Here is a 22,888-nt window from a genome sequence, read left to right as displayed (position 1 = left end):
GACTGAGACCCCAATGCCCTCAGCAGACAGAGGTTCTTTGCAAAAGAGCTGGCTCCAAGCAGACCACAGCCTGGGGCATCTAGGTTGTGGGACATGTCCATCCTGCTGGTACCCAAATCCACCCATGACAGCGCTGGGCTCATGGAGGGGACAGGACCAGCAGAGAGGAGACGGGACCCAGGGTCAGCGCAAGGCTCACAGGGCCGTTCCCTCTCCCATCTGGGACTGGGGTGAGATGTTTGCTCCTGCCGTCCCTGTCCCAGCGAAGAGAGGGGACTCAGTCTCTGGGACTGTCAATCAGGCACCTTTCACCAGAGCTAAAAATGCACTCTCAGAAGGAAAACAAAATAAAAACACAAAACAAAACAGAGAGGTGAAAAATTCCTTGACATTTCTCTCCTGTGAGTCCCCAGGGCCGGCAGAGAGGCGAGAGCCCCCGGAGTTTGTCAAGCAAACACTTTCACACCCTCGGCCGCGCTCGGCACGCTGCCGCTGGAATGCCAAATATATATTTAAGCCCTGCTCATCAAAGGAGTCTGTTCGGAGTCGGTCTCGGGCAACGTGCATGTGGGTTTGGCCCGGAGAGAAAACCAGAAACGCTGAGAACATTTCTTGGGGATGGGAGACAGCTTGCGCGCACACACACACACGCGCGCGCACGCGTGAGATAAATGACAACCTTCAAGGTCGTGTGGCTGTAAGGTCGCGGGCTGGGCACGAGATACCTGCCCGCTGCGCCACTCACCCTTATCAGCTCCTGTCGCACCATGCACCACGGGGTGGGGATGTTTAGGCTGGAGGGAGGCCAGCAGCCATTCTGCATTCCAGCGCACTATAAACTTTGTCAAAGCTAAATGAGCTCAGCCAACAAAGCCGGGGTCCAGGGAGATGAGCAGGAAGCGACACTCTGGGAGAGAACAAACTTGCAGGGACATGGAGGGCTGGCCGGGGCTGCGCACCCCGCAAGGAGGTGATGAGTATCCTCAGCCCAGGGCACAGCGCCGTGCAATAGGGAGGGGCAGATACAGCGCTCCTGCAAGTCCAGTGTTGGTGCTTGCCAGGGTGCCACAGCACCTCTGGCTGCTGCACGGATCCTGCTCTGCCTCCCCCTGGCACTAGCTGCACCAGGCAGCCAGGCCCAGCCCTCCTGTTAGGGCATTGCTGCTCATCTGCTGCCAAACCACCCCCGGCCCCTTGCTTGGAGGAGCCAAGGGCAGGGGTCTGCTGGCTGCATCTGCCCCACAGCTCCTCTTCCCAGCCACCGCTTTGCTGGAATGTGCAGGCAGCAAAGGGGAGAGCCTTTCTGCATGGACCCCTCCTGTTCCTCAGCTCCCTCCCTTAGGAGCATCCCCTTGGTTTGCTGCAGATGGCCCAGGGACTTACGCCCATCTCACGGACCACCTCAGAGTCAGAGATGGGGGAGTCTCTGCCTTCTTCCTCTTCTGCGTGGGGTTTGCTCCCAGCTATGGCAGTGCCCTGACATTTGCAAAGCCCCGGTGCTGGCTGCAGGGCAGGAGCTGAGATGCTCCTGCCCCATTTGTGAAGGCAGGTCTGGGAGCTGCCACACACGGGCTGGAGGGCAAGGCAGGAGCAACATCTCCAGAGATGATGGGCTGGGCTTTCCCCTCTCTGTCATTGCTCCAGCCAGGAGCAAAGAGGTTTTAGCCTAAATCTTGTACCTAATCCCAGCTGACAGAGCTGCAGGTCGGGGTCTGGCCAGGGGCTGGAGCCGGCCAGCGCAGGAGAGATCATTGCCACAAGCAAACAGAGCTCGCTGGCTCTGTGAAATCAGGCATTATGCGCCTGTCGCCCGCGGCAGGACCAGCCCATCAGGCTGCCAGGGAGCCACTCTGGTTACGGCAGGGGTAATCCCAGCACCGGTGGGGCCTGACCCTGCACAGCCGTGCCCCCCAAGCTGGGTTCATCTCCAGGTGAGGGGAGGGATTGCTGGGCCATGGGTTGGATTTCAGGCACCTGCTGCTAATAAAACACTCTGTCATGGCACCTTTGCCCTCTCAGCCCTTGGAGAGAGGTATGGGGTCCCTGCAGTGCTGCCTGGGGGGCACAGAGGGCTAGGGGAGCCAGGAGCTGTGGCCCCAACCCTGCCCCATGCTGTGCCCCTCCACCCGGGCAAGCAGACCTCCCCTTGCCACTGCAGCCCCATCCATCTCTGTCCTGCCAGGTTCGGCCACTGCATCCCGAGTCACTGCTCATTTTCAAGGGCAAGGATCCCAGCCTGTGCCGGGACCATGTTGCACTGAGCCCCGCCACTTCCCCGTGGGCAATGAGGAGCAAAGATGTCCCCGGCTCCGGCGACCACTGCTTTTTCCAGCCCCCTGCCCACTCATCACGCCGCTCTCTCCATTCCGACTTGCCTTGCTGCAAAGGGTTCACCCACCCGTTGCCATCTCCAGACAGCAAAACCATGCCCTTTGGCTAAATACAGGGTTTTTTAAAAGCCTCACCATTTTCATTCCTATTTTTCTAGGTGTTTTCTTCCATGCAGCACTGTCGTCAGCAGCACTGGAAAACAAGGTACCCAGGGCACCTGCTTGCGGCTCCCCTCTGCTCATGTCAAACCTCATCTGTTTGCTGTCACTCTCTGCTGGACGACCATCACCTTCCAGTCTAAAAATTGGTTTATCTTTAACCTTATCCATAATAACATGCTCCAATATGTTGTCTCCTATACGGTGCCAGGCTAGAAAATCCTCCTCCATAACTTAAACCCCTTCCATCTCAATGGCCCTGCTCTTTGCCAGCCTTAAAGACATCAGAGGGCTCGGCAAGCCGGACCGTGCTGGCTCCGGCCCCTGCTCCCCCTTGCTGGACCCCAGCCTTTGGTGGGGCTGCTGACTGGCTGGTGGTCCAGTTTCCGGAGCTGCTGAGGCACTGTGCAGGAGGACCTTCTCCCTCCCCAGCCAGGTCTTTCTGCAGCCTCAGGAGAACGGGTAACCTCTATAGCCCCCCCTGCACTGCCGTCAGCTGCCATCTTCTCAGAACACAAGCCTGTCACCGGCACATGCAATAATCATACTCGGCGAGCTGTTTCTTTGCTCCCCAACAACCCCAGCCCCTCCAGCAGCCCCAAAACAGGAGGAGAAGGGTCCCCCTGAATCCCCTGCCTCCAGGAGCCGAGGCTGGAAGAGAACCTCTCCAAACACCTGGAAACTCAAAAGGCACGTCTCAAAGTAGACATCAGAGCCAACGTGAGGACTGGGCTGCTCCTTGCCCTGCCCGAGCCGGCTCCTGGAGCTGGTACCCACAGCCCACTGCTTCCTACCAGGCTGCACGTCTGCAGCCTCCACCCGTGCAGGAGAGCAGGAATCAATTACAGGGCTGGCAAAGGCAGGGCTGCTCTGGGGCTGGTGAGCGGCACCAGCTCCAGCGGCCGCAGAGCACGTGGCACGGCACTGGAGGCAGCCCGCCGGCCGGCCCCACGCCTGGGCTGAGCGCAGATGTGCCACTGGCTCATGGGGAAGAGGCAGGGGAACCACTTGAAAGCCATGGCATGAAAGCGCTGGTAAACCAGGGCCACTCCTCTGCTCCTCTGGCTCCGCACACTATTTATAGTGCTCTGGGTGCCCACCCCGGGGGAGTTCAACCCCTGGGGTGCAGACTTCTGCCAAGCCAGCTCTCTTTTCTGCTGTGAAGCTCCCTGGACCCCCAACAAGGTCTGTGAAAGGTCCCAGATAGCTAAGATGCTCTAGGGTGGTCTGTCCCAGCTGGACCTAGGATCCAGCCAGCCACAGGAGCTCATGGCACGGCCACATCAGCCTGCACTGGAGGAGCCAGCCTGCGTGCAGCACCCCTGGACAGCCAGCACGTACAGCAGGAACGTATAGACAAGCCCCACCACATTGGTCTGGAGACAAGGAGAGAGCCAGCCAAGCCATGGTTACTCCTTGGAGAACCACCGTCAGTAATCCCAGGTGGATGTGGCCAGGCTGGGGGGAGATGTCCCTGCTCTCTCCAGCTGGAAAGGGATGGCTGGGTGGAAAGGGTGGGGGGAGGCTCCCCTCAAGCTTGTAGGCTGGTTTCCTTGTTGTGTGGGAGGATGTCAGGCCTCGGCCTTGTGTCCCAGCACCCAGCCCTCCTGGGCATTTGCAAGGGCCTTTTCAGTCACCACAGGCAGAGGAAATGTGATTCTGCCAACCCACATCTCGTGGGGGCTGCTGGAGGGCTTCGGGCAAGGTAGGCAGCGAGGAAGAGCAGCAGTGCCATGCCCTCAGTGTTTCCCGAAGTGCCATGCCCCGCATCCTCTCCTCCTGCCAAGCAGCGTGCGCAGGCACGGCTCTGCGCCCAACCCCAGCTCTGCTGGCGGCAGCGTGGCAAGAGCAAGCCGCGGGGAGGGATGCCGGCATCCCCTGTGATGCGGCTGGGGGGGTCACAGCCATCAGCAACCACAGAGCAGGGGACAAGGCAGACCTTCTGATGGTCTCTGCAGCACGGACACTTGCCATGCGCATGTCCAGCACACACACAGGCTCGTGGGGCAGGACAACCACCACTGCGGTGGTGGCGGCTGGGGGATGAGCCAGGCAAGTGCCTGAGCACCAGGTCACACGGTGACAGCCGGGATGAGGACCCAGGCGCCTGGGGGAGCAAATTTGACTGCAGCCCCACACCTCCTCACCACCCCGAGCAGAGGTGTGGGGGCTCCCGGCATCTCCCGAGGGCTGCAGGTTGAGGATACTGCCCGCACAGCCCAGAGCCGTGGTGACCCCCGGGGCAGGGGGGTAGGACCGCGCCAATTGGGAGCAGGTGGCTGCTGCCGGCGGTCCCCCGGCCAGCAGCCAAGGAGGAGCTAAATTTATTCCACTAATATGTGGGCAGCGGGGGGGGACCGGGGGGCTCCTCCAGCCCGTCTGCCCCATGCACGACGCACATCCCACCGCCCTCGTCGGCGCTGGCGTGGCCGACCCTGCCCTGACACCAGTGACGGGAACAGAGCCCTTCTGGACCGTCTCTTTGGCACCCGCGTGTCCTGATGACTGGCCCTGAGCGGACCCAAGTCCTTCCTCCCCCGACCACAGAGGGGAAAGTTTCCAAATTAAAAACCTAAAACTGGCAACAAGGTGCCCATGGCAGGAACCTTTTAAACTGGCCATTAAAGTTTATAAGTTAGACGGGCACCAGGAGCGAGCGGCGGAGCTGCAGGAAAACAGCCGCCCCTCCTTGAGCAGCCTAACCACGGCTGTCCCCAAAGCCGCAGGGCTGACGTCACGGCATGACTTCACCTCCATCACCCACTGCCTGGCCGGCCCCAGCCCCGTGTTTACCCCTGCCCGTCCCCGCTGCTGTCCCTCGCAGCCCGCTTTTCCCTTTGAGGTCGGTCGGCAGCCCCGGGGCCTGGCGAGGAAGAGGAAAAGAGCAGAGAGAAGGAAACCAAACCTCAGCGCCCACAAGGCGGGCTGCAAAACACGGAGCCCCAGCAGCCATGCTGCGGGGACGGCGGGCTCTGTCCTAGCCCTCCTGCCTCTCTCCGGCTGCGTCCCCCCTTCCTGCCCCCAAGCTGCTGTGCCTGGGGTGGGAGACTGGGAAAACTCCGGCGGCTAGGGCTGTGCCTGCTGTTATTCTCCCATTTTCCCACAGACAACACATTCCGTGCCCTCGGCAAGATGGGCTGGGGGAGGGTATTGGACCCGACTTAGTGTCCTGTCCTGCCCCGGGATGCTGGGATGGACCATGGGTGCCTGAGAGGACCCAGCCTCTGTTGTGAGGGATGAGATTCTATGGGCTAGGTGAGATGCTGTGGGGTGGGTGAGATGCACAGTCTGTCCCCAAGCCCAGCTGGGAACACGCGGCCAGCCCTGGGGTGAAGCACAGCACGGGGTTTCAGCTAGAAGAGCTTTAGGAGTACCAGAAACAGAAGCCTTGGGTGCCTGGGTGCAGACCGGGACAGCACCGCTCCCCTCTCCCCTGCCAGCTCGGGGCCACTTCTGCTCTAGACCTCTCAAAGAGGAGCCACCAGCCTCAGCGAGGTGTTGCAGGTGTGTGTGGGGTGCAGGCTTGCTTTGCACAGTGGGGGAGGGTGGATGGGGGGGATAAAACCCCATGGGTAGTGATACTGGAAGCAGCCTGGAAGAAACACCACAGTTGTTTTCGGAGTGGCTGTGCACGGGGGCCAGTGCCGAGCCGTCCGAGCCCTGTGCAAAGCCAGCACTGCACGCTGGAACCGGCCTGAACGATGCACGCAGCTCAGAGACACATGTTGCCAGAACATGGGCGAGAGCCACAAAAGCCACACGGGTTCAGGAGGGGCAAGGCTAGGGGCTGCGCGGCCTCAGAGCTGCCTGCAGCAAGCCCAGGGCACCGGTCAGAACAGGCTGGGAAAGCCACCGTCCCCATCAGCTGCTGTTCAGAGCCTCACAGGGCACATTTTGCCCGCTGTCACCTCCTGGAGAGGTCTGCGGGTTGCATTTATAGACTCGGCCACAGACCCTGGTCCTTGTCCTCAGGACCGCACAGTGCTGCTGCTGCATCCGGAGCATCTCCAGGAGCGGGGAGCTGTGCCAACCCCCTCTGCGTCCCGGTGAGTCGGTGCATGCATGCAAGCCACTCGCACGCCTCCCCATAAGCATCGATCAATGGGGAAGCGCACACACACGTGTGCGCGCACACACTCACACACACACAAGCAGGGCAGCCTCTGCAAACAACTGCTTGTTAAGTTAAAATTAAACTCTGCACAAATATTGACCTTTGGAGGGGACACAAACTCTGCCGATATATTTACCAGCTTTATAAATGGGCCTGACCACAGTGCCCTATACGCTGAGCTGGAGGAGATGAGGGCTGTGGAGGTGCCCAAATGAGGTGCATCCCCCCCCACTCCCCAAATGGGGCTCTCTCCGGACAATGCCACTGTGCCCCCCAGCTGCCCCCCACCCTCCCCAAAGTCCCTACTCCAGCCTGAAGGAGGATGGATGGTGGGCGTGAGGATGAGCTGGACCCACTTTTCCCCTCAACTCATGGTTTCTCGGGGGAGCAGCCAGCAGCTCATGGACAGCCCTGGAGCACCCAGGGGAAGCTCTTGTCCTCTCTGGGCTTGTGAAATTGGTCCAGCACAGCAGTCCTGAAGGTGCCTCTCATCTTCCAACCCTTCCAAACATCTGCATTGACCAAAGCCTCACTGTCTGGCAGGGGCACCCACTGCCAAACGCCAGCTGCCCAGCGTTCGGACAGGCTGCTCTGCCCACGAGTCTGTGCCCCCTCCGCAGAGTGCCCAGCACATCCTGGGGGCTTCCTGTCTCTCAAGGGGAACCCAGAGCTCAGGGCTCGGTCCTCCATCTGGGAAGGCTTTGGAAGCTGCAGAAACATCAGCAGCTTGCAGCCAAGGGCAAAAAGGACCCAGCGACAGAAATGATGCAAAAAGAAGGCACAGCACTGCTCTGTGGTGGGAAGTCACCCCTTGCGAACCCACCAGAGCTCTCAGAAGCAGCCAGCATGCCCAGCTGAGCATACTGGGGAATGCAGTGGGACTGGGAAAATACTTAGGGCAAGGTGTTTCCCCAAGGATGGCTAAACCAGCTCGGCTGTCGTAGAAGAAAAGGCAAGCTCCTGTCACAGCCTACACCTAGGGTAAAGCACAGGAGGCAAGTTGGAATAAAGGGTGACTTTTGCAGGCAGAGGGTACAAATGGGGTGGCACAGGAGGCAAGAGCATTTCTCGATGATATTAAACTCTTCAGGGCAGTTGGAAAAACTGCTGAGTGCAACAAGTTGCTCTTGAATGGCTGGGCAATGAAGGCAGGCATGAAGTCAGCGCTGATAAACGTAGCACAAAGGACATGGGGAACAACCCCAGCTATGCGGTGCATGGTGCAGGGGAGACATTCCCGTGTTAATGCAAGGGGAACACACCAGCTTGGGGCTCAGCCAGAGAGAATAGGACCCTGCACGTCCCGAGGAGACCAGGCTGAGGCCAGCATGTCTGGGACCATCACTGCCCCTCAGTCCTTGGTCAAAGAGGATGACAGGACAGCGGGTACAGGGTTCAGCTGAGCATGCACCAGCGGGCAGCGGTGCTCGGCGTGCAAGAGGGATGATGGAGGGTGGATTTAGGAGATGGCCCTGAGGAGCTGAGCGTGCAAACCCAAGGCTACGCATAGCCAGGAGAGGGGTGCAAAGAGGGTGTGCACGCAGCAGGCACAAGTCCTGCGCCAAGAGCAGTGCGTGCACCGGCTGGGCGGTGGGAGGAAGGCTTGTGCCCACACCGGCTGACTGATCCCTGGCCCCAGGGATGCAGGGAGGAGAGCACGACACATACAGCAGGGGATGCCCAAGTTCCAGCTCTCGGAAATACTGAATAGAGTCTTATTCAGGCTGATGTAAAACACTGTTAAAACACACAAAAATCCTTTGAGTAATGGGCGAGCGGGAAAGAGGCATCTATAATTAACAGTAACTGTTCGAGACGGTCGCTGCCCAGAGACGTGTACTGTGCAAAACCACTTGAAAAGGCCTCGTCTGAAAGGCGAAGCCTGGGGTTTTTCAAGAAGCCCGTCATGTAACGATCCTGGCCCTTCCAAAATAATTCTGCCATATTAAAAAAACCCAAAACCTCAGCTTAATCGCCCTGCAGCACTGGGACTGGAGAGCTCTGAGAAGAGGGGAAGGGAAGCACAACCGGCTTCCAATTAGAGCCTCGTTAGAAAGGAAAGCTGGGGAGCTATTAGAGAGCGGGCCAGGAGTGAGCTGAGCTGAGCTGAGCCAGCTGCCTGGAGACCCACTGCAGGAGGGGTGTCCCCACCAGCCCTGCCCCCTCTCCCCCTCTTTGGTGGGTGCTCTGGGACCCCAAGGGTGGCATGGTCCCAGCTGTGGGCACACGGCCTCAGCAGATGGAGAAGAGGTTGCTGCAGTCACACGCCTAAAAGCCCCCTGGGAAGTCCTGGCCCTCCACAGGGCAGGGTTTGGGGATGCTCACGGATCTGTGCAGGGAGCACTGGGAATGGGAGGAAGGGGAATTGGGGCTAGATGGATGCTGCAGCTGGAGAGGGGAAGTGAAGCAGGGGTCTATGAGCTTCACTGCCTCCTCCCACCTTTGGAGGCACAGAGCTGAGGCCAGAGACTGCCCCAGCCTGCGTGTCCCCGTGACACCAGGACGGGGCTCCTGGCTCTGCCAAGCCCTGGGTTGCAGCCGTGGGGGGAGAGGACAGTCCCGCTGTGAGTGCATCCATCCTCCTGCCCCGCAGGCATGCCTTGCCACCTTCCCTGGCACCCCGGGTCCCCGTTCCCTCCCACGCAGACCAGTGTCTTCCAGTGCCTAGCATGCCTGCAGCTCAAGGATGGCTCGTGCAGTGGCTACAGCCAGTCATTGAAGCGCCAGAGCCCAGCCAGGTTGGTGTGAATGCCAGGGCATCATCGCCTGCAGCAGAGGTTCAGCCACAGCATCCACCCCAGGCCGTTTGCTTCATCAGCTCTGGCTTTAATTGTGCCCGCCAGCCCTGCCTGCCTGGCCCAGGGCACCAGGCACCCGCTCGCCTGCCTGCAGCCCAGCTCCAGGGCCAGCCAGGCGGGAGGCTCGCTGCCCAGAGCAGCCTCCCCTTCCCATCCCACAGCCTGGGACCCATCCAACACAAAGTTAATTTCTAACCATGGGTAACCACCAGTGCCCGAGCTGGGATGATTTATCCCCTATCTGCCTGGGTCGGATTTATGAGCCACACATCCCCTAGGCTACGATAAAGGCCATGTCTGTGCTCCTCCATCCCCCCCCCTTCCCGTAGCCCCTCCGTGCAGACTCGCTGCTCCCCCCCCCCCCCCCCATTTACAAGCCTTCCCCCAGTACGGAAACCTGACAGCCCGCAGAAGAACAGTAAACAGCACAGAAAATAGCACACGCTGGAGGCCAAGGAGAGACACGCTGGCCGGGGAAGCCACAAATGGTTCCTGCTTTCAGGACCTGTTCAAGAAAACAGAGTGGGACGTACCCTGGGCTCCCACCAGCCTTCGAAAGGGGAGAGGGGAGCTGCTATTAATAGCTGAGCCAGGGCACTGCTTCCATGCAGGGCTGGGTCGGACGATGCCACAGCTGTGACTGGGATGGCTGAGCAGCAAGGAGCGGTCCCTGTGGCATCAGCCAGAGGCAGCACTGGGTGGGAGTGGGCATTTGCCCTACAGATGGGAATTCACATGCAGGGTGGAAATTTCCTCGGCCCATCAGTCCAGCATGAGGCCAGGAGAACCGGGAACTCAAAGTGGGGCCAGGTGCTGCTATGTTTGCCCTGCCAAGCAGCACTGGGCAGGGGGTGCCAAGGGAGGGCTCATCCCTGCACCCGCTTGTTCCAGTCCATCCTCTGCTGGCAGACGGTGCTTGGCAGCCCAGCACCTGGGCACACTGTCATGGGGATGCCCCAGATTTGCACTTAAGGCTGCTCCAGGGTCTGACCATGGTGGTGATGAAGGCATGTGTCACCTGGCTTCTTTTTAAACAAGGTCTGAGGCTTCTCCCCCTGTGCTGGCAACATGCTCAGCCCCTGAGCAGTGCTGGGCATTACTGCAGTGCCGGCAGCCTCCGCAGCATGTCAAAATGTGCAGAGAGCTGCATGCACCTGGATCTATTTTCTGCCGCTCTGCCAGCCAGAGGCCACTTTGCCAGAGCTTGGATGCTCCATGTGCACCGCGGCAGTCAAGATGCTCCTGCCCCACCAGCCAGGATGGCATCACCCTTTGTACCGCCACCGAGGGCTTCCAGTCCCCACAGCCAGCCAGATGCGCAGCCCAACAGGTGGGCAAATTGGCCGGCTCTTGGCGACCTGGCCATACAGATTGTGGTCCTGTGCTGCACTGAGCAGCCCAGCCCAAAGCAGCCCCCCTGCCAGTGGCAGCCAGCTGGGGAGGGAGCAAGGGGCAGCAGTGACAGCCCTGGGGTTTGCAGGATGAGGCCGCGAGGAGCGGGATGGATGAGGCTGGAGGCAGCATCCTGGCTCTCGGGCCAGGCACCGCCATCCCCCTGCCCTCTGCAGCGCTGATAGCGGCAGCCCCAGCAAGGGAGAGAAGAGAGCCTTGTTCTGGGGCCAAGACTAAGGCGATTCAGTGCTCCACTCCCCTGAGGTTTCTCGGGTGAAACCTGGCTCTGTAATGGCTGTGTCTGTAAAACGTATGGAAATGCCCATAAAACCTGTATCAAATGCTATATGGATATATATGGATATATGGAGAGAACTATGAAATTAGGAGCACGCGGGGAATTGGGGCAGGACGGCTCCCTCTGAGCCGTAAAAACACACAAGTGAAAGGCAGGGGAGGCAGGAGCGCCGGGAGCCGCGCAGACAGGCCGGCACGGCCAGGAGCCAGGGGAAGGGCACCCCGGCTCCACGCTGCGTGGCTCTGCCGAGACCTGCGCCCACAGAAAGTGTCCGGGATGGAGGGACCTCTCTGTGGGGCAGCATGGGACAGACCCCTGCGCAGGGCTGGGGATGCTTCGGCAGGGCTCCCCAGCAGCCTGAACCCTTGCTGCGGGCTTGGCCAGGGGGGCCTGGCTGCCGGGACACCCCAGCGGTACCCCTGAACCAGAGGCAGCTTGAAGATGAGCTGCCAAAATGATGAGCGGGAGGCTGGAGAGGGGAGATGCATAAAGGTCTCTGCTGTGGATGGCAGCAGCCCACTGCAGTACCGATGTCTGAGAGCCATCAGGGAGCCTAAAGTGAGGGATGAGAGGACAGGGGAGAGGTGTAGAGGCAGTGGGAAAATAACCACTGCTCCCAGTTGGGAAAAAGAGCCAGCACCAGCTGAGTGTGGCAGAGCAGCCGATGGCAGCCCTGGAGGTGCACCAACCTGTATATCCCTTCGGGGATGCCCCCTCCCTGAGGGACAGTGCCAACGTGAGAAGACGGCACAGCACCAGCTAGAGCAAGCAGCTTCTGGTTTTGCTCCAAGGGCACACACCAAATGCAAAGCACATGTGCAATCCCAAACACACAGCGCTCCTGAGATGGGCCCACAGAACAAGGAGCTCTTGGCAAGTAGAGACAAGGGTCTCTACTTACCTGCTGGGCTTCATGCCCTCCTCTGCAGGGGTAGTAGGGGTGTGAGAACATGGGCAAAGAGACACACTGAGCAGCAAGCAGAGCCTTGCTGCCATCAGCATCCCATCATATATAGCTGCCATGAGCCAGCTGAGCTTCTATGATCCTACACAGCAGACTCCCCTTTTCCTACAATCCCATCACTTCGAGCGCTGAGGTTTTAGGAAAATCTCTAATATCAACAAGTTTTACAGCAAAATCATAAACAAATAGGCAAACAGAGGGCCCTTGCCAAGGAGTAAGCAACAAATGATGAGAGAGGAGGTGAGCCGTGGCAGTTTGCTGTCACCACTGATGCTGTTTGCTCCCTGCGCTACGCTGGGCAGCACCCAGTTGGCTCCAGTCCATCTTGCCTTGCTGCAGGAGGGGCCAGACAGCTGGGACCCCACACCCAGCCCTCCGCTGCTCCCACCAAAACCTTTCACTCCTTGTAGCCTTCCTAAAGCAGAAAACAGGCCCATAACCCCCGAATTTGGGGCTTAATCTCATTCATTTTCCCTGATCCACTTGCCCTGAGAGCGGTGAGCATGGAGGGACCTGTGCAGCAGGGAAACCCAGGGCAGGATCCAGACCCAGGCACGTCCCTGCTCCTAACCCACATGGAGCTGATGCTGTGGCAATGGGGGAAAGCTCCTTGGCTGCTCCACCCGGCATCCCTGCTGCGTGACAGCCCCTACGTGGCTCCCCGCTGTGCCACTAACCAGCGTGAAAGCACAATGCTGGTACCAGACCCGCCGCCCAGAAGCATCCCTGTCACAGAGGCTGCAGCCAGGGCGGCGCAGAAATGCAATGCCAGGGCTGCAGAGGGGCAGTGCTCGGGACACAGAGATGCGGTGCCGGGGTTGCAGTGATGCAGTACCCAGGATGCTGAGATGCAGTACCCGGGACGCAGAGGAGCAATGCTGGGGTTGCAGAGACGCGGTGCTGAGGTTGCAGGGACGCGGTGCCGGGGTTGCAGGGACGCAGCGCCGGCTCTGCAGCCCCACGCAGCCGGCAGGAGCGGGCCATCAGGCGGCGGCTGACCGGAGGCAGGGCGCCATCTGCCGCGTCCCTGTCCCACGCCAGCGCACGGCGTGTCCCCAGCCCCGCCAGCGCAGAGCCCGCCGCCGTAGGCAGGCAGGCGGGCGCGGGGCACCGGGCCCAGCTGCAGGCAGGGAGCGTGCTGCCCGCTCTGCTCTCTCCCCTGTCCCCTTCTACCTGCGGGCGTGACAACCAGGAGAGGTCACAGCCCCCCGCAAGGTGGGTGCAGGGCAAGGTTTGGCGCCTCTGGGGTGCAAGGGCAGCCCACAGCATTATGGGTTGGGGGGGGGGGGGTGACAGCGCTCAGCTGTCCTGGGGGGCTGCAGGGACAGCTCGGAGGGCCTGGGCCACCTCTCTGCGGCTCTGACACCCAGGGCACCCATTTCGCAGCAGTTCGGCCGGGATGAGGATGCAAATGCCTCCAGGCTGTCTCCTTTGGGCTGCAAGCCCCTAGTGCTGGGGCTGGGGGGGGGGTTGGGTTGTCCTACAAAACAAATCTGGAAAGCAGGGCAGTTAGGTGGCCATGCAGGAGGACATTGGCAGCAAAACAGTCAGAGAGGGACAGAGAGGAGAGGGCAAGGGATGGAGGCGATGGGATGGAGCGTTACAGGGATGGAGGTACCTGAGACCCTCCTGGCACTCTGCTCTGCATCACCAGTCTCAGACCCTGCCCAAGGGCTTCCAGAGGCACTGGACAGCTTTTGGGGGACAGGTTAAGGGGTGCCCCACCAAGGCAGGGGTCCCCCACCAAGGCAGGGGTTGCCAGGCAGGGACAGGGCTGCAGGGGCTAGAGACCATGGCAGGCTGCAGGGGAGAGCAGGGACACCGGAGGGTCGCTGTTCCCAGGTGTTACCCATGGGTCTGCTAGGCTTCGAGCTCAACTGGGTGGCCACAAAACAGGGCAGCACCCAGGGAGAGCTGGTCCCCAAATCCCCACAGCTCACCCTGCACCAGCAACCGTGGCCCTCACTCAGCCCTAGCCAGTGGTGGGTTGGCACCTCTGGCTCTACATGGTGCCACTTTCCCAGGCACCACGCTGCCAAGCAGGTGAAAAACATGCAGGGGCCATGCAGTCGAGGGATGCGACATGAATATGGATAAGGCCGAGTGGGCTTATGAATATTAATGCCCTTTGTGGCTTTCAGGAACATCAACGCGGCACAGAGATCTAATATTACTCTTGGCCATGCAAATGCAGCGATATCCTCATGTCAACCCTGCCAGGACCGTGCCAGGCGTGCCCCAGCTGGCAGGGCCAGGGTGGCATGCCAGTCCCCAGCCCATGTCCCCAGGTTCTGTGCTCCACCTCTCTGGCACCCCGGGGGAGTGGGATGGGAGCCCTGCTCTCTCTGCAACCCTGTGGTCCCAGAATGCAGGGAGCAAGAGCCAGGCAGGCAGGGCTCTGCGACTGTGGCACCTGTGTTGTACCAGGCACGTGTGACCACAGCAACCCGGGAGCCAGCTGAGGGACGCTGCCTGGGGAGCAGGGGAGTGCGTGGGGCTGGCACACCCCACAGCTGGGAAATTGCACTGACTGGCTCCAGCCCCTCTGGGCAAGGGGCAGCCCAAGCTGGCAAGGTCTGCATGGGCCAGTAATGCTTTAAAAAGCATCATTATTGAAGGTTACAGAGCCAGAGGGAGGATTCCCCAGGGAGCTGGGGGTGCCTGAGCATCCTTCCGGACATGCCACCGGCAAGCTCAAGGGGAGGGGAGGGCAGGCAGGGCCCCGGGGAGGCACACGGATGGCAGACGGGATGCGACTGCACTTGAGACACACACCTCCTCCCTGGCCTTGGGCAGGATGGGACCTGGGGAGCGGCTGCCCTGGCGCTTTCCAAGGACCCCGGGCCAGAGAGCTGCTGGGCTAGGACCTGAGAAGCAGCCACGCTGAGGGCCATGGGCATCTAAGGATGCTCCCCCAGACCCGTCCTTCATCCCTCTGCCCCGATACCCATCTGCGTCTCCCCCCAGCAGCCACAGCTCCCAGGACAGCACTGCTGCCAGCAGGGACACAACCGGGAAGGATTTCAGGGGCGTAAGCCTTTTGGCTTGGCAGAGCATCCCCACCGCATCCCCCCAGGTCCGGGCTGGAGGGTGCCCCGGGCCACCTGCGTCCCCTTGGCGAGGCTGGCACCCCTGGGGCCAGCGCGGCAGTCCCTGGGCACGGCGGCAGGCTCCCGCGCTCGGCCGGTGCAGCGCGAGGTCACACCCAGGCCCGTGAACCCGGGCAGGCACAGGGGAGACCTTCTAGTCGCACAATTACTATATTATGTAGCACTAATAAAAAAAAAAAAAGGGGGGGGGGGGGGGGAAAGGGCTTGAAGTTTTCTTAGTGCCACATAGTAAAGTATTTATAGAAAGCCAGGCGTGAATGGGCCGCTCACAGGCCACACTCCTCCTCGGCGTCAGGATCTCCAGGAATTATTCTGTGCAGTCACATTGTTGTATTCACCCAGAGATTGAGTTTAATTACAGACACGCGGGCGAACAGGCTGTCAGTGTTCCAGACTCGCCAGGGAAAGGGCAACTGAGCTCCCTTTAATGAATGTATTTTAAAAAGACCCAAGGTTGAAATAGAGAGGGGGAGGAGGGGGGCTGGCAGAGGCAGTGCTGGGGGCGGCGGGGATGGGGAGAAGGGGCCACGGGGGGGATGCGGGGTATTGGGAGAGCCACGGGGGCTCTCTGGGTGGGGGGAACAGGGCTGGGATGCTGGGGAGAGGATGGGTACAGCAGGCACAGGGTGTGTGGGGCACAGGGAGCAAGAGGCGTGTGGCCCAGATGTGGCCAGAGCTGCTCGCAGGATGCAGGGCCCCGAGCATCCGCTGCGTGCGGGATGGCAGATCCCTTCGGAGACCTGGAGGAGCTTCCCAAAGAAAACGGGGGGAGTGGGGAGGGCTCCCAACTTATTACAGAGCAGGGTATAAACAGAACAAATAAATATAGAGCTGCTTTATTACAAGGCTGGCCAGCTCTGGTGGCTGGCTGATTACAGGGCAGGCTGCTCCAGCGCTACGCAAGCCCAGACCTCAATAAAGGCCAGATTGGAGCTGCCTTTTGCTCATTGACAACTTCAGCGCGCTCCCGCCGTGCCGCTCAGCTCCAGCACGCCGCTGGCTGCCCCCGCACCCCAGCACGGGGCGAAGGGGAAAATAAAAGCTTAAACAAATAGTGAGTAAGCGATGAGCAGGGGCAGGCGGGATCAGCAGCCTTGCAGACAAGCACTAAAAATACAGCTTATTTTCCTAAGGAGCCAGCAACTTCCAAAACCGGAGATTTAAACAAAAAAAAAGGGAAAGAATAAAATGCCATAAGAATTATAAATCCATGGCGGGGGTGGGGGAAAGACCCAAGAACAAGGAAAGAAAAACACAGTGATGAGTAAGACACACACATGACGTACATAAATACACTGAGGCGGAAATGCATAAGCCTCCTGCACACAGAGGCACACGCAGGCACACGCAGAGGCACACGTGCGGGGCCAGCTCCCGGCTCCCCACTCCCGGTGGGGATGGAGCCAACCCGCGGTCTCTCCTCTCCTCTCCCCGGGGCTGAGGGCATTAACCTCCACACACACACACATCTTTCCAGGGCTCGGGCTGAAAGGGCACTTTGTCTCCCGGTCCCCGGCGCTCTCTACACCTGGGCTCCCAAGCCACCACCGGCGAGGTGGTGGCCGCTGTCCCCGAGGGCTCCCACGACCACCTCGGTGCTGAATCCCTGGCGCCTGGCGCAATCCATGGACCCTGCGGTGGGGCAGAGGGTCGGGGCACAGACCCAGGCGGGCCAGGAGCTTCCTGGCCAGCAGCCGAGGCAGCCCCGTGCCCGGGCGGCCAGCCAGCGTGCCAGCCCCCGGCATGCCCGCAAGAGATGAGGGAGGGATGGAGACCAGCACGTCCGTGGGGCTGCGGGTCAGGAGGCTTTAAAGGAGTTGATTTAGTATTGTCCCACCTGCCCTGAAACAGGCACTTGAGCAACGGATGGAGGTTGCCTCAGGTCATCGTAGTGCTGAACAGAGCCCTTGTAGCACGGGGCAGGAGAAAGGGGCTGCTTTGGGATGAGCAGGCTCCTCTGGGCACAGCTGGGTGGGACTGCTGCGGTCCCGCATGTCCCCCGTGCACGGCTCTGCCAAGGAGACACTCCCCCAAACACCTCCCCACAGTGATGGATGAACATCAGCCTGACCACCAGCCTCACCGAAGTCCTTACGCTGTCTCAGCACCACTGCACCCTCTCCAGGGCACGAGTTTGGGAGAAGGGGCAGCGCTGAAAGGGAAAGCAGGCGGTCCCGGTGCTGCGCAGCCTTCCTTGGTGGTTTGCAAGGGTCCCTTCCCCGAAGGTGTCACCGTGTGCCCCAAGGGACCCCGGCCCCCAGCCTCACACACTGCCCATCCTGCTCTGCAGCAGAGCCTGGCCATGGTGCTCTCGGGGAACTTGCATGGGGCAAAGCGAGATACAGCAGAGCCCCAAATCTCCTTCCACGCCCTGCACAGGACAGCAGCACCCGGGCCATGCCAAGGCACCTGCCACCTCCACATTTCTTCTGCCTTCACCATCCGCCATTGCCTGTACAGGCAGGTCCCCGGCCGGGCACACGGTGCACGGCACACAGTGAGCCCAGGGCCGGCCGGGGCCACCACGGCAGTCCCCGCTGCTGTCCCCCCCCAGCCTGGGGAGCGGAAAACGGATCTCTGCAAAGGGCAGCTCATGCGGAAGCTGTTCGCATCCCGTAGTGTGGGCTCGACGGGTGAGGAGCAGGGCAGCTCCCGGGTCGCCGGGTTATCGGATGATAACAAGCCAGCACAGCCCGAGCACGCGACTTCCAGCAATGCAAGGCTGCTTCCTTTGTTTTGGGAAAACAAGAGGGGAACGAGACCTTTTCTGGCACGTTCTTGCCTGGCCTGAAGCTGTCCCCCATTTGCACCGGCTCACAGAGGAGCCGTCCCCTCTGCCCCGCTCCTGGCAGGAGGAGGGGGCCGGGGCCAGCCCTCGCCCTTTTCGCCTTTCCCACCTATGCGAGGAGCAGGGCTGGAGCCAGTGACCCGCCGAGCGGGGCCGGACAGTCGCTCCTTGCATCTGGTGGGCAACCCGGCTGCCTCCCCAAGCCTGGCTGTGCCCTGATGGGGACCCCCTGGTCCTGCCTGCACAAGCCCATCTCCCAAGCACCCTGAGAGGGCAATGCTAAGGCTTGGGGAAGCCAAGACACCCATGCTTTGGGCTGTGGGGACCCTACCATAGTAGGGTTAGCTCAATGCCTCCCCCATCCCCAGATGTGGAGCTGAGCCCTGTATTGGGGCAGGGGAGCGGCACAGGGTGGCACAGGGCTCGGGCAGCCATTCCCACCTTCCCCTCTGTCCCATGGACCTGCTCCATCCCTGCAGCAGTACCCCCCGCTCCCTGGAGAGCTGCGGGTTTGATGGGGGTGTGGGAGACCCCCCCCACCCCTTCCCCAGCGGAGGAGGAGGAGGAGGAAACATAATAAGAAAAATAAAATTTATAAGCGAGGCAGTAATTACAGTGTGGCTACAAAAGGCTGCCTCCTCAGGGCCATCATTATGTGGCTAAATTTAACGCCCCGTGCGGCTGCTCGGGGTGGGGGAGCCGCGTCCCAGGGCTCTGAGCATCCACACAGACGCCGGCTCCTGCTACCTTCCCTCCGTGCCGGCCAGGGCAGCACAGCTGAACGGCAGCCAAGAAAGCCATAAAGCAGGTCAGAATTTTTTTAATAGTCTATTTACCAAGATGCTGTTTTTACTGCCGAGGTTTCTCTCGTTTTATCTCTGGCTTTTTTTTTTTCCCCTTGCTCTCTCTTTTTCCCCTGACTCCTGAACAGACTGGGCTGTATTTTCTGTTTTAGGTTCCTCTCTCTCACTTGCTCTAAATACTATTTTCAGAACTCTAATTTTATACGGTATGTCCCTTTTTTTTTCTTTCTCTCTTTTTTTTTTTTTTTTTTTTGGTAAATATTTGCCATGACTAAGCCAGGACACATCCCGTTTAAAAGGCTCCCATCCCACAAAACATCAGCCCTTTAATGACATGAATCTCATTAGCTCTCCCCATGAAAAGAGGTATAGAAAGGGAGCATCACTCAGCCCCTCTGAGTTCCTGTATCTGCACAGACATATATTTAGCCGTGTGTACTGTACAGTCACAGGAGGGGACAGTCTGGGCACACGCACACCACCTCATTCAGCCAGAGGGACCCAGAGCAGGGGCCCCTGGGACCAGTGGGTTTTGGGATATCCGTCTGTCTGGGATGGGGTTAGGAAGGGCTCTGGGCCCAGCGGAGCCAGACTCGGTCCCCAAGAGGTGGCGGCTGGGCACAGAGGAGCCTCAGAGCCCCTCCAAGCTGGATTTGGGATCCTCTGAAGGACCTTCGCCAGCGGGGGAGGCTGGTTGTGTAGAGCCCACCCGTGCAAGGAGCAGGGCTGCAAGAGGAGCCCAGGCACTGCCCTGTCCAGGTCCTCAGCCCCACCGGCCGTGTTTGGCACTGGGCAGCAGACACTGGCTGCACACTTGGAGCTTGACCCCGAAGGGCCAGCACAGGGCCCCGGGAAAGGTATTGGGTCCAACAGCCCAGAGGTTTCATTACTGAGGTGAGGATCTGTCTGCACCCACCTACAGACACCCAACACTGGAGCTGGCAGAGCATCTGCAGCCAGGGTGCAAGCACAGCATCAGGGCTCCCAAGAGCTCAGGCTCTTCCAGCCTTCCTCCCAGCAGAGGAGGAGGCTCTGTCTCCATCCATAATGGCATCTTCTGTTGGGGAACCTATCCATCCACAGTCCCATGGTCATCCCTATTTCAGCATGGTCTTCCCTTCCCCAGCATGGCCATCCCTTCCTTGGTGTGGTCTTTCTGTCCTCAGCATGCTCATCCCTTCTTTGACATCATTGTCATCTCTTCCTCAGCACTGTCATCCTTTGCTCAGGATGGTCACTGTTTCCTCTTGGTTTGACAGCTGTCTGGTACCAGAGGGTGAAACCCCAGGAGATGCCACAGGCTTCCCCATGGCTGAGATCTCACCCACAGAGCCTGAAGACAAACACAGCAGGAGAGGTCCATGGAGAAGAATTTGCTCTCTCTTTCCCAGATCCTCTCTACATTTTCCCTCTCATTTCTAGTCCCACCAAGTTACGGTGCTATTCCTCAGCCCCACCGCATCCCTACCATGCTGGCATCGGGTGAGCGTGTTAACATGACCTCCTCCTCTTCCAGAGCTGTCCCCTGCACGTCAGGTGTGAAAGCTGTGCAAACATACTGCTAAGCCCGCAGCATGGGACATGGCTGCACTCACTGCATTCACATGGGTGCTTCTCCACGTTTTGGGGGAGACAGCAAGAGAAATAATCCCAAGAAGGGCTGCAGACGGGCAGTGCCATGCAGAGTCCAGCGCTGCTGCAGACATTGCACCAACTGAGCAGCACAAGCTCTCCAATCCATAAATAAACCTGGGGGGATTTTACTTCCCTGCTGTTTTCTTTAAATTGCTTTAAAGATTTGGTTTCGGCAGCTGAGGACACCCAGCATTAAGCAATACCACCAGCTCAGGCAGCAGATGCCCACAGTCAAAAGATAACACACCCACGCTGGCTGCATGCACGGTCTCTGGTGTGGGACCCTCTCCTTCACAACGGGGCCACATTTCCAAGCCTTTCCACAACCCGGAGAGCAAGACACAACTGGAAGGGGAGACTCACACCTCCCCAGGCGCATGGCTCCCAGAGCTGGGGCTTTCTGCAGCCGTGCCGGGAGCTGGAGCCCGTGTGCCGGGCAGGGCTCCATGCGCGCATGCCCTGCCGAGCCAGGCTCCCCCCCCGGCCCCCAGCAGCCAACATTAATTCATTAACAGTCCCATTAACACCCAGCTGTGGTTTCCCCCCAAACTCAGGCAGGGACCCGCTCCCCTGTGACAGCTGCTGACAGGCCAAGTTTCCACCTTCAACCCTTCTGGAGTCCTGTATAAAAATAAGCGGGGCTTTTTTTCAAAAGGAAAACTGTATTTCCCCTATACGCACGCCCGCGTACACGTGCAGGACTCGCAGCAGGAATTTGCTCCAATTTCCCCCACCCACAAACACATCGCCTTTGGCCAGAGACCAAACGTGGGCATTTTCAGCCCAAAATATCAGGTTTTTCAGCACCCAGAAGACAAGAAGCTGGCATGACCCTGAGCTGGGCTAACTAGGGTGCCCGCTCCCTGGCCAAGGGGTGCTGCGAGACCCAGTGGTGGTCCCGCCGTGGCCTCATCCAGCAACCCCAGCAAGGCAGCTGCCAGTGCATCCCAAGGAGTTGCCCTCTTGACATGGCCGAGCAACCTGTTTGGGATCTGGTACCCAATTTCTATTTTCCCCTTTTCATCATCTTTCCCAGACAGCCATGAGCACCAGATGCTCCAGCATCCCAAGGAGATGCCCAGCCCAGCACCTACTTGGGACCCGCTACCCAACATCTATTTTCTCCTTTTCTACATCATCATCTTTCCTCGACAGCCGTGAGCACCAGCTGATGTGCAGGAGGCAACCCCCGACCCTCCAGAAGCCCGGGACCATCCCATGCCCCAGAGGGGCTGATATCCTTGCCCTACTGCATCTGGCTGCACACCAGGCTCTGCAGTCTGTGCTCTCACTGAGAAACTGGAGACCAGGGAGCAAAGACCTCCATGAAATGCAGCCCCTGCGGGATCAGAGCACTGCTTGGGGCTGGCTGGGCGTGCTACCTTGGGTATGTCACCAACAGGGTGGCTTCAGCTCCCTGGAGAGGACAAAGCAAGGGCCACCTATCTCCCAAGGTGCCTGGCCGCTAGCAGAGCGCCCTGCATCCCTTTGATCCAGAGGTGTTCACCTCGCCGAGAGCCCTCTAACTACTCCTTCCTTTAAATAGCAAAGCTCACAAATGCCCTATATGGCTCCGTGTCTATACGTTGCCTATGTATTTGTGTACACACACGCACACAACACACAGAGATTTATTCGTGTTTTCAGAGCGGTTCAGGATACATTCCAGGACGAAATTCCAGCCGGTGCTGGAGCCAAGAACATCAGTGGCCCCGGCGTTTGCTGCCCCCTCTGCCTGCGCACACACTAAATACGGAAAGGGAGAGGTATAAATAGAGAGAGTAATACATGAATGGCCCTGTTTCCTTACGCAGATACATAGGACGCAAAGGTCTGAGCAGAGTGGGAGCAGGCAGCCTCAGGAATCCGGTGGCTGTGCCCCTGGGTGCAGTGTAATCCCTCCCTGGGTGCTGCTGCCTGCCCAGATGTGCCCAGCTGTTCAGTACCACCTCTGCATGGGCTGGCATGACTGGTAGAGGCTATGGGGGCATTGGCCTGAGGGGTAGGGAGGGAGAAGCTCTCAGGAACACTGAAAAAAGCTGCCTGTGGATGTCACAGGAGAAGAGGCACAGCTGGGGGCATGGGGGGACCTGGAGAAGGGCTCAGGACATGCAGGGACATGGTCAGTAAACCTGGCAGCCCACTTTGGGCACAGCAGGGGTGCAAGGAGCTGGGGAAGGCAGCATCAGGGGTGCAGGCAGCACCATTCCTCTGCCCTGCCCGTGGCTGGTGAAGCCGGTGGGGATGGCAACACCCCGGTCCAGACCCCATCAGCTGGGGATGGAGAAGCCACCACGTCCCTTGCTGACACAGAGCTGTGCCTTTAGAGCCCCATCAATGTCCACCTTGTTCTCCTCCCCAAAAAGCCCTTTGCTTGTAGGAGCTACTGCCACATCCTGAGCTGAAGGGCCAGGACGGGCGGCTGCAGGGTGCAGCGGCAAGGGGCAGACCATGCCCTGCGCCTTCCCCCCGCCAGCCATCCCCGCATCCCCCCTTT

At 59.7% G+C, this 22,888-nt stretch overlaps 1 protein-coding gene across 3 annotated transcripts in view; it reads right to left on the bottom strand.

Annotated features, from left to right (window-relative positions):
- NHEJ1 (non-homologous end joining factor 1) overlaps positions 1 to 22,888 on the bottom strand; it is a 45,045-nt gene that overhangs the window by 9,956 nt on the left and 12,201 nt on the right. The window contains exon 6 of one of the 3 annotated variants that reach the window (XM_030018998.2): positions 16,326 to 16,797. The exons of the other annotated variants lie outside the window; for them this stretch is intronic. Coding sequence (XP_029874858.1) covers positions 16,612 to 16,797 — 186 coding nt within the window. The 3' untranslated portion in view covers positions 16,326 to 16,611. Of the gene's footprint in view, positions 1 to 16,325; positions 16,798 to 22,888 lie in introns of those variants that run through there. 3 annotated transcript variants of the gene reach the window in all.

This window comes from Aquila chrysaetos, chromosome 6, assembly GCF_900496995.4.
Source record: "Aquila chrysaetos chrysaetos chromosome 6, bAquChr1.4, whole genome shotgun sequence".
Lineage (NCBI taxonomy): Eukaryota > Metazoa > Chordata > Aves > Accipitriformes > Accipitridae > Aquila > Aquila chrysaetos.
This window is presented reverse-complemented; position numbering and strand designations above follow the sequence as displayed.